Raw genomic sequence first — 11,490 nt, 5'->3', positions numbered from 1 at the left:
AAACAAGGTAAAATTCCCTCAATGGTAATCTTCTTTAGAAAATCACCAAGTCCATGTTCTTTGACAGATAATTTATTGCCATGTTTTCGAAGCAAAAATACGTGTGACAAATTTTAGTTATTCAAAATTTTATTTAGTGACAACTTTGCTGCAGATATGGTTTTCAATATTCGTTGAAATATTGCTGCCAGTGCTTCATGGATTAACCATGCAAAAAGCAATAAATTGGGAAGTTAGTCTTATGATGCGTCTGCTTGGCGACCGCATACTGCATCTCAAGGAGAAAAGTCGCAACATGCCGAAAACAGTGTAAGAAATGCCCTCCGGCGAAAATTGAGGGATGTTTTGCACCACGCTGCTTTGCATTTTCTTGCCGCGAAGCACCCTTTTCTCGTCGATTTCTCTCTTTTTGTTTTTAACTCCGATCCCCTTGCGGCTATTTTGGTGCGCAGGACTTTGCTGCCACCTCTCGTTGATCGATCAAGGCTTGAAATAGCATCACCGTCAACGGTTTGAAGATGTCGCCACTTGTGCACAGACAAGTAGACTTGTCCACAAGGCGAAACACAGAAGGCGCCCGTGCGCTGCGCGATGTCGGTGCACGTTATAGATCCCCTGGTGGTCGAAATTATTCCGAAGACCTCCATGACGGCACCTCTTTCTTCCTTCTTTCGAGGCAGTCACCATTTCCTCTTCCCACCGCCGCGGTGGCTCAGTGGTTATGGTGCTCGGCTGTTGACACGAAATACGCGGGTTAAATCCCGGCCGCGGCGGTAGAATTTCTGTGGAGGCGAAATTCTAGAGCCCCGTGTACTGTGCGATGTCAGCGCACGTTAAAGAACCCAAGGCGGTCGAGATTTCTGGAGCCCTTCACTACGGCGTCTCTCATAGCCTGAGTCAGTTTGGGACTTAAACCCCCAAAACCAAATCATTTCCTCTCCTCAAAACCAATTTTACTCGGGAGCTCCGGCTCAGTGCACGTGCAAAAAAGCGTGCTTACGCGCATTATTTCGTGCTGAGCAAAGCTAAACCACCAACCATTTCTATTTTTTTTCATTGCGAAAGCAATACTACGCCAGGTCTAACCGCTCGTCGCGTGATCCATGGATTCCCCCCCCTGCTCCTCGAGGTCTTCATCATCTTCCTTCTGTGCGCGTGGAAGCGCCATCAGACGAGCATGCAGCAAGCTGCATGAAAGTTCGAGAGATTAGAAGCAGTGAAATTCAATTATAAGACCCCAGTACTGTCGCAATGTCATCGGGTAATAGTTATTAAGCGATACACAAACTTTCGCTGTTCTGAGTATATTCTATGTTTAGCACTTACTGTAACTGCCGTGGTAAATGCTACTGCATTGCTTCCTAAACAATCTGGACGTATTTTATATTTTGTGCACTGGCGCAATGACACTGTGACCCGCTTTAACAGTGCATATAGATAACAATAAAATGTTAGTAGTGCAGAGCACACGGATGCATGCAGTGTTTGCCGCAAGTAAAGACAGAGCGATATTTCTGGGGCTCAACTCGTAACTGCCATGGTTTTGTCCCCACCCCCTTCTTACTGCAGCTGGTGTATTGCTAAGATATGTCATCGAAATCCTGTGCAGCTTCCTTTTTGAAAGGCGGTTCACGACCTCGGTGTATCCACCATCATACTCCATGTTTTCTGAGCCGGAGAAGGTATAGATATCTCCGCGAGCTCAGAGGTGAGACATTCTTTTTCAAATTGCTGGCTTGAAGCTCGGGGACCCTCTGCAGACAGCCGAGGCAAAGAGCCACCCACCGTCGTTTAGGACGGTGAACCGGTCACATAGATGTTAGTAGAAGCAATCAAGCAAGAAAATGAGAGGAATGCACGGAGAGTTAACAGCACTGCCAGTCTATACTGCCGCTGAAGAAGAAATCAGAAAAAATCGAGCATATATATAGTATCACCGTATTGATGCATTACGCACAACCGTCTCCTATGGCCATTGTAGGCGCTTTCACTCTGCGGAAGTTAGAGCCCATTAGGATTTCGAATTAAAATGAAGGGATGCGAAAATTATTGCTCTCCTTTCGGGCCGCTTGTCTGAAGTGCAGGAGATCTGAGGATCACGGAAAACGTGGCCCAAGCTCTGGCATGCGCGCGTATGGCGAAACTTACGCGTCTAAAGCAGTCGATATCACTTCATCAAGACGGACCAGAGGCAGACAACGAAAATAAAAAGAAAAATGCTTGGCCGCAGCAAACGTTACGAAGCGCCGTCTGCGTGACGAACGCACCGTCACTGTTGTTAGTCTCGGCACCCATGGGATTCTTTCTATCGCTGATAAGTGCGACAGCGCAGACCACCCGCGAAAAGCCATGTAGCTGAAAGTAACGCGCATGCGCAAGCAGTTGACTCGCTGGTGAAAAATGCGACCGTGCATGCGACCGTCAGACCAACGTTCTTTCTTCATTGCTGTTTGCGCGGAACTTATTTTCGCCGTACAAGCGGCAGTGCTTCCAGACATCGCTTTGTGCCTGTTGCCAGTGGATTGCTGTCGTCTTCACCGTCCAGCGCGGACTAGTAGGAGCCGTTACACTCGCGACCGGCTGACGACTGCCGAGGGAAACACCTCCGAGCCAGGCCACCGGCATCGACGGTGAGTGCGAGGCAAAGCCTCGCGGCGACGGTGACATGTCCGTGAAACCGGCTATGGGCTGTTCAAGAGAATTTAAGGATCACTCGCGCTGCATTCGCGAGCACTGAATAATAATAAGCAAGCAACTCGGAGCGTATAGAGGAGAGGTTTCTCGGGCCATCGCCATCGGGTTTCTGCTCCGTGAAGGAAGCGCGGCGAGCTAGGATACGCGATGTAGTACACAGCTTCAGGCTTAGCTCACTGTAGGCAGGTCAGCTGTAGGTACTGAGCCAGCGAGGACGCTGCATATATACCCCGCTTTACTCGCTGCCTACAATGCGTCATGAGTGCCATTTTGTAAAGCCTTGTGCAGTAAAGTTTTTTTTTTTTTTTTTTGTCACAGCCCTGTGGCAGCTGTGCGCTGTAGAGGTTCGCCCTTGTCATCGACTTTTCTGTCGTTACCTCCTTCCGAACACCTGCCCCCGTTTCAAGTTGTAACCTACCTTTTTTTTTAATCCTCTTCCCTCACCACTGTTTGCATTTGTGTTTTTACACATTTTTTTTCTGTACCTCGCGGATGCTATAAAAGCTGCTTGTTTCAAATACTGTAATACACTCGAAAAAGGCTGGTCCTCCAGCCGAAACGTCGTTAATTAAATCTTGTTATGTTTTTCAAGTTCTGATGACCTTATCTTATATTAATCAATCAGCTGCCAAGAAATAATTTTTGATATATATATATATATATATATATATATATATATATATATATATATTGGAATCGTAGGGAGGTTGAAGGGAGAGGATGAAGTGATTATAGCGCTCAAGTGATACCAATGACATATTGGAGATAGTCATCATAGACGGCGACAGGATGCACAGAAGGAGGAGTAGTGGGAAGTGCTTCAGCACGGTAAGAACACCGTGTGTGCCAAATATTTCCACTCTTTACCCGAAATAGACACTGTGCGGGCCAAAGAGGAAATGAGATGCTGGATACAGAGAACAAACTGCTTAAATGGAGGAAAAATGCCAGTTTTCTTCTCAGCGCTGCTTTAGGAAAGTAGCGTGCTGACCTAGAAATATATTTTTTTGCGTGTTATCTTAAATAGCTGTGTGCGCGTTGTTATATGCAACGTTAGTTTATAGCACTTGTCGTGTCGTTCAAGATGGTGATCGAAGCACAAATACTCGTAATAGATTCTTGTACTTTGGGAGACCGCGTTTTTCATATACACCTTTTAATCCACCTAAGAGCTGGGCCACCAATTCTTCGGCAGGCAAATCTTCAGAGCACGATTTCCACGGCAACGCACTGAAACCAACAAAAAAAAAAGGGGGGAGGGGGAGGAAACAATAATTTTTTAACAAAATTCTGGAACTCTACACTATAGCTCGATCCTTGACAGCTTAGATAATGTTGACAAACCTACCGTTATGTCCGGGTTTTTTATCTCAAATTTCCACCACAGGGGCAATTCAGCAACTTTAGTGACCGTGAAGACGTTATCATATGTAGCCTGCTTCTCTTGCCAACAAGAAATAATTGCGGAGACAACACTTCATCGAACGCGTGATGAAGCATGGCGCCATATTGTTTCTTTCACAGATTCATTGTTGTTTATATACAGTGGTTCAAATATAGCATTTAAATTATATAGTATTAGCGACAGAACACCTAATACATATGGAAACACATCTGAATTTTTTTTCATTAAATACACACAGCGCACAGTGAGGCATTAATGTACAGCTGAATGCGAAACTTAAGAGGCGAAGCACCACTTTGTTTCAACACTGCAGTGGTGGGACATTTTTTTTTTACGAGTGCTAAAAAGCTGATCGCAATTCATTGCATGTTCACTGGTGTGTATTATTTATCTGAAGGGAGCGATAACTGACCAATCATGAGGTTATAGTGGAAATGTAAAAATCTTGCCTGATATAGTTAAAATCAAGCACTATAATATAAAGAAACGAGGATTTTTATTTTGAATTTGGCATTGAAAATAGCGTAAAACAAACTGAACCGACATCATGGGGTGAAGCCTTACAATTATCGGTGTATTTCCCGACATACTACATTTCGCTATATTACTTATACGTTGTTAAGTGAGTCGTGCTATGTTTAGAAGTACACGTAACATTATATTAGAGTTTGCGATCTCTCCAATGCGCTATTCGATGAAATTCAACGCTCCCTTCAGATCAACGATGAAGAGGTTTGAGCTTTTGTTAGTAGATGGCGCCACTGCGTTTTGCTTTCTTGGTTGGAGTGGTAACCGCGGTTCACTAGAACTGCCGTCGACGACAGGTACGTCACTGTTTCGTAAGAGTTTTCTGTGTGAAATTGAAATTGATGCTTCGTTGTACTAAAACTTTCTAATTTCTCTATCGCGGTTAGGACTGTACTAGTTTTTAGTTCATCTTTTTTACTGGCGCACACTGTGTCGCGTTCACTGATCATGCTTTCCAGCGTTAGGCCACATAAAAACGGCGGAATGAATTGATCGGAAAATACTCGATAAAAATCTTCTGCAGCGTTTTTGACAGAACCGTTCCGGAATAGAGCCCTTTGGACATTATGTTTTTGGTTGTGTTAAAAAAAGTTACCTCTTTAAAATTAAGTTGAAGATGAAATGGTCTCTGACACGCACAAACACTTGTTTGAACACCTCGCAGAACCGAGAGCGTCGTACAATAGATTGTAGTTTTAACAAATAAGTTATGCATACAAACATCTCGGAGGACACTTAAACTCCGCGCACCGTGGCTCCACCTTAAGGGCATGATGCGATAGCTTTAATGACAGCCTTCAGCGGCCTGGTCTCCTTTCTGCATATGTTTTCGCAAACACGGACACTGCTCTTTAATTTATTTTCAAAATTGTATTTTACTTTTATTTATTTATTTTTGTTCACCACAAGACACACAAGGGCTCCCTCTAAACAAGTCAGACGACTGTTCCTCAGTGGTCGAGGGGTAGCGCGCCCGGCTCACGACTTCAAATGTTTCCCGGCTAGACCACTTTTCAGCGCAATTGCTTTTATTCCTTCAGAGACACTATGTAATGGTGATGGAATGACGTCACGACCGCGTAGGCCAATGAGGAATTGAGCAGTGACGTCATCACTTTTACGCTGTGTAATCGTTGTGGGGTGTTCGAATAACCCGCACGAGGTCATGTGGTTGTGACGTCAGGACCCTCTAGACCAATCCCGGTTTTCTCGACAGGCCGACGCCCATGCCGGGTTCCCCGGGGAACGGGACCCTTGATCTTAGCCTATTATTCTATTACAGTGACCACCTGACGGCTTCACAGACGCTTAAACTGACGGCTCCACGTTCAAGTCTAGTATCCGACAGTGGTAGTACGCATGCGTAGTAGCTGACAAAAACAAAAATGCATTAATTTAACAGGGTGAAAAACTTGGGGGAGTTGATATAGTGTCATGAATAATAGACAGTGGCTGTTTTCTCCCCCCCCCCCCCCCTCCTCCCCGCTAATCTGAAGAATGGAGTATGGAAGCTTGGGCGAGTTGGCGACGGTTAACTTGCCATATAGCGCTAAACAGACACGGCCACAGGGAGACAAACCAGTCCTGTTTGTCTCCCTGTGTCCGCGTCTGTTTAGCTCTATGTGGCAAGTGAAGAGTGGAGTCTAGAGGTCATATATACTTACAGTGGTTAGCACAGGGGCATTGCTTGTGGTACACTCCACCTTTGATTTCGGAATTATGGAAGCACCTCCGTCCTGTCCAAAGCTTTCGTTGGCATGTGTAGCTACCATGCTTGAAGTGTCTCAGGCAGCACCAACCCGGCGGGCACTGCACCGAACTTCGGCAGTGGCCTCCGGCGGCCACTGATCCCTGTTTTAGGAGAGTAGGAGCAGGAAGATTTTAAAAAAGTCAGAAATTTATTTTGGTCTTATAAGAAGGTGATAGCCATTTCTAATAAAAAAAAACTCCGCATGACAACGAACTGACCCCTCACAGCATGTTCGGCTTTAGAGCAAAATTATCAGCTCAAGACGTACTCCTCCAATTATATGAAGGTGTACTTCGGAACGTTCCTCGGGACGGAGAAAACGTGATAATGGCCCTAGACATCAAAGGGGCTTTTGACAATGTGAGCCACGAAGCAATCCTTAAGGGCCTGGACAACCTGAACTGCGGGCGCAGGATTCACAGCTTCGTCAAAGCATTTCTATCCAACAGAACTGCAACCATCGGTATAGGAGAACTTCGGTCCGAGAAGTTTCGAACGCCTAACAAGGGAACACCTCAAGGGTCGGTCATTTCACCCACGCTATTCAACGTGGCCATGATCGGACTGGCGAAGCAACTAAAAGAAATTGACGACATCCATCATGCCATTTATGCCGACGACATCACAATATGGACTAACACTGGCTCACTCGGCGAGAAAGAGGATAGGCTACAAGAAGCGGCCACCTGCGTTGAAAACTATGTCAAAGCAAGAGGGCTAGCATGCTCGACCGAAAAATCTGAGCTCTTACGGGTTTGGAGAGGAAAACGGAACCGAACAGTCCCTACCAGTAAAGAACTTCGACTACAAGTTTACCTCGAAGGAGAACCAATACCAGAGAAGACACTCATACGGGTACTAGGGATGTGGATACAGTCAAATCAACGCTGTACTCACACCCTTGCGCTATTAAAGGCATCTACACTTCAAGTGGCCCGCATGATTACGCGCATCTCACACAGACGTCATGGCATGCGCGAAGAAGACACACTCAAGCTGGTCAGGAGCCTAGTGGTCAGCCGGGCGACATACAGTCTCCCGTACTACAATCATATCAAAAGTGAAATACAACAGGCGGACGCGATTTTACGCAAAGCGTATAAAACCGCGCTTCGGCTACCCCATAACACCTCAACTGAAAAGCTCTTAGCCTTGGGACTGCAAAACACGTTCGAGGAATAACGGGAAGCGCAGCAAGTTGCCCAAATGCGCAGACTACAGCAGACCTCCACAGGCAGAGTTCTTTTAAAGAAACTGGGCTACACCGAACAAATTCGAGAAATATTGAGAACTAAAACGATCCCCGATGAGTACCGCAGCACGCTCAGGGTGGCACCAATACCAAGAAACATGGACCCGAACCTCCACAAAGACCGAAGAGAGGCAAGGGCCGACCGCTTACAGAAAACACACGCATCCCAGGATACAACAGTGTATGTCGACGCTGCCACATATGCCATGACTAGGGGACGAGGCACCAACAACGCAGTGGCAACTGTAGTCAACTCGGAATTACACGAGATTACCAGCGCCTCCCTGCAAGACTGCACGATAGCTGAGGCTGAAGAAGCGGCCGTCGCTCTAGCGGCAGCGGAGGGCTATCGGACTGGGCGGTCACTGACAATTCTTACTGATTCACAAGCAGCCTGCCGCAACTATCTTTGCGGCAGAGTAGGTCACAGAGCGCTCCGCATACTCCGCTCTGTAGACTGCAAGACGCTACAAACACATGCAAAACCACACAAGCCGATCAAACATAAGATCATCTGGGTACCGGGGCACACGGGGGTGGCAGGAAACCAAGAGGCAGACAGGATAGCTCGAGGATATACTAACTACCGAGCATCCAACGTCAACGACCTTGAGGAATCCCTGCCAGTACCTCAGGAATACTCGGCCATACTCAACAACTACAAAGGCAGCAGGATGCGGTACCCACCACCGCACAAATCTTTAAACAAAGAAGAGGCTGTCACATGGAGACAACTGCAAACGGGGTCATATCCAAATCTAAACACACTAAGTAAAATTCACCCCACACTTTACGCACACAATTGTCCGTGGTGCCATGAAAAACCTACACTGTATCACATCACATGGGCATGTCAGAAAGTCGACATCGTCCCAGTTATACAAAACCCCAGTGTGGAGCAATGGGAGGGTCTGCTCTCCAGCGACTGCCGCGATGACCAGATCGGTTTGATACGGCGAGCTCAGCTGACGGCAGCATCCAGCGGAGCCCTGGAATAGGGGCAACCGACCGTTGCGGATGGACTCATCTGACCACATAAAAAAAAAGCACTTGTGCTAGAGCCAAATAAAGTTATCCTATCCTATCCTATCCGCATGAAAATAAATGCCGACCGCAAGCAAGGGAAATAGTTTTGGAACACAAAACACCCACTTGTAAGCGATGCTCTCAGTACGACTGCTGCGCAGTCTTCTGTACGTGTCTCTGGACTACAGCAATCAGAAGCTCTAAAAGATATCGCAAAATATTTTGCCGACTTCTTAATGTCATCTGAGTGATTGCCCGCTTCACTTCTTGTCTTTCATTTTAATTCGCAAAATAAAACAGATCATGCCAAACGTATCACACAAACTGGCATTGCGGTTGCAGGGAGTCGCATGGTTATTTAGTCCACATTACGCTAATTTTCCGATTAACAGCAAAAAATAAAAGCATATTCACTTAATAAAGTGAAAAATATGTTGACTATATGTTTTCGCGTGTTTTAAGAAAGGAAACGAAAAAAAATTATTCCGTTTGAATTCCTGGTGTCTTCCTTCCTGAGTGGGACGGTCCTCAGTCCAGGACACCTATTGCCGCTGCTTTCTTGCATGTCTGTAAGGTCAGCAGTCACTGTTCTTGCGGGTTAGGGCTCGTTGGGAGGTTGGTTCGAGGGACGGAGGCACTCCCAAGCGGAGTGGTACGCATTTGCTCTGACCCAGTAGATGTATCAGTAGGATGGGTATAGGCTTAGGTTGAACATATATTTCTGTAAGCGGTATGGGAAAGGAACTTTCTGACAGTCACTGCCACCTAACTGCTTCATCCCTGCACAGGTGCCAGTGTGGTGGCGGTGTCGGTAGTAGTTCGCAATGGCTGTGTAAGTTTGTGCTTTGTGTTGTGTGGCGGTACTTCTTCCGGGTTTTGCAGCTCTTTCTCTGGCGCCCGGTTAGCGAGAGCTCAATGTAACGCATTAGCGCGCTCACGTTCAGGTAGAGTGGCGTGTCCAGGAATTCAGTCATTCCGCGCGTTCGGCTAGTCGGTTTCCTTAATGTGTTGTGCTAACTGGTGAGTAGGTGGTGTAATTATGCCACATGGGAAGGAACGACATGCTGCTCGAGAGTCCGAAATAACGATGTGCGTTTTGTCTTGTCGGTTGAGTAGTGCTGCATGGCCTTTGCTACAGCGTTCTCCACGTCTCTGCGCTGATCGTCGTTCGGATGGTGCCCACCACTGTCGGATGTCCTTCTCCGTTCGCTACAGTTAGGACATCGTTGGAAGCAGAGAGCATTTGTCCTCGAAAGTGTACAGTATATTCGAATTCCCGTCGTACGTTCGAGCTGGGGCTTTCGTTCGTGCTCCTCTGCGCCCGTTGTGATTACACGGATGTACAGTGCCCTGGAGCAAGGATACCTATTTATTTACTGTGTTCGAGGGTGCCAGAGGTAGTGGTTGGGGTATATGTAGCCTTGGCGTCGGGTGTTTGTGGCGTTGCAGTGGCGCTCCTTTGATCGGGTTAGACTGAGGGTCTGTCCAACCCGGTGCTCCACCATCAACCTCCACAGGGTTGTGGATGCTCAGATCTAGCAAGCCCTATGTGGACGAATACAGCGGAAGCACTGCGGTATAGTTCTGACTTAAGTGCGTAGTAGCGCGGCAAGATGTCTGGTCTCTGCGAGATTTTGGTACATCTGTCACGTGATTCGACTGATGGTGAGGGCTTGTTTGATTTGGAATATGGGATTTTCTCAGCCCACGTCGGTGGTTGAAGGCCCTTCGGATCACGTGGGTAATCTGCGTGATTTCCTTGCATTGTCCTAAGAGTTGTAGCTGTCTTGAATGGTCACCTTGCGGAACGTAGCTGGCCTTCGGCGGCATACTTAAGTGACCAACTCATTCCAGATATTCGCTGCACTGGCGACATTCTTCAGGTTGAAACCTCTGAGATAGTACAAAAATGCACAAGGAAGTACCGCAGCATATACTGTTGCGGCACTTGGCATCAAAGATGGCACAGACACCATGCGCGATGTTCCCTACAGGTACTGGTAGAAAACTGGAGCCTAGAAAGAAGACAGTAAAATTGCAAACTTACCGGACCGAACGTGACGGGCTTTTCGCTTTCGGGGTCGATTGGGTGCTGCTCCATGTCTTCATAGTTAACGTCGGGCAGTGCCCTGGCAACCTCTGACAGGAGCACAAAGCCAATTACTGCTGCTGCTACGTTCATGGCTGAACCGAAGCGTTCCTTCCGTCACCGCTGCTACTCGCCGTATTCCGGTCGCGCGGCCTCCTCATATCGTCTCTTAACTTTTGCGCCATGATGCACCTAACCTACGGGGCATCTGGACTGTGTTCCCGAAGAGAGAGAGACAGGCTAATGGTCGGGGCACTCAGACCTCTTGAAAGTCCTGGAAAGGGCTCCACCTGGTGGACCATTTGCGTGTTCTTTGGCGTGATTCATTGATTATTGTCATTGTCACATACACAAACACACATATACATACGGGCACTGCGAAGCCTGTAGGCGGCAGGTATGCCTGGGCGTATAAATTTATGCCGCGACCGAGCGCACCTGCTCCGCCAAGGAACGTGAGTGTCAATTGAATGGAGCGAGCGTTGGTTGGTTGATACGGCGCTTTTTTGAAGTTCAAAAGCATCACGCCCGGCTCTATGGGAGAGGACAAGCAGTAGCAGCGACGATGCTTCAGACTTCACTCGGTGCTTTGACGGGCTGTGAAACCTTTACTGTCGTTGCCGTTTTTCCCTTGAACCCTTCATCAAAGCGCAGCCGACTAGGTGGGGATTGAACGGGCCACTCTGAGTGAGGCCACTCGTTGAACAGCAAAAAGCGCACTGGCACGTGACGATTAATTATACTTT

General features: G+C 47.3%; 1 protein-coding gene across 1 annotated transcript; it reads right to left on the bottom strand.

Annotated features, from left to right (window-relative positions):
- Nucleotides 1-3,859: 3,859 nt before the first annotated feature.
- On the bottom strand, nucleotides 3,860-10,873 carry LOC149335211 (uncharacterized). Its single transcript, XM_089553897.1, has 3 exons — nucleotides 10,703-10,873; nucleotides 6,292-6,478; nucleotides 3,860-3,924 (listed from the first exon to the last, which is right to left on the bottom strand). The coding sequence occupies exons 1-3, from the start codon at nucleotides 10,835-10,837 to the stop codon at nucleotides 3,860-3,862; spliced, it is 387 nt and encodes a 128-aa protein (XP_089410023.1). The 5' UTR covers nucleotides 10,838-10,873.
- Nucleotides 10,874-11,490: the final 617 nt, after the last annotated feature.

Source organism: Amblyomma mixtum, chromosome 7 (genome assembly GCF_055824585.1).
Source record: "Amblyomma mixtum isolate Tamu chromosome 7, ASM5582458v1, whole genome shotgun sequence".
In the NCBI taxonomy this organism is placed as follows: Eukaryota; Metazoa; Arthropoda; class Arachnida; order Ixodida; family Ixodidae; genus Amblyomma; species Amblyomma mixtum.
The sequence above is the reverse complement of the archived record's forward strand: the minus strand, read 5'-3'. Positions and strand labels throughout refer to the sequence as shown.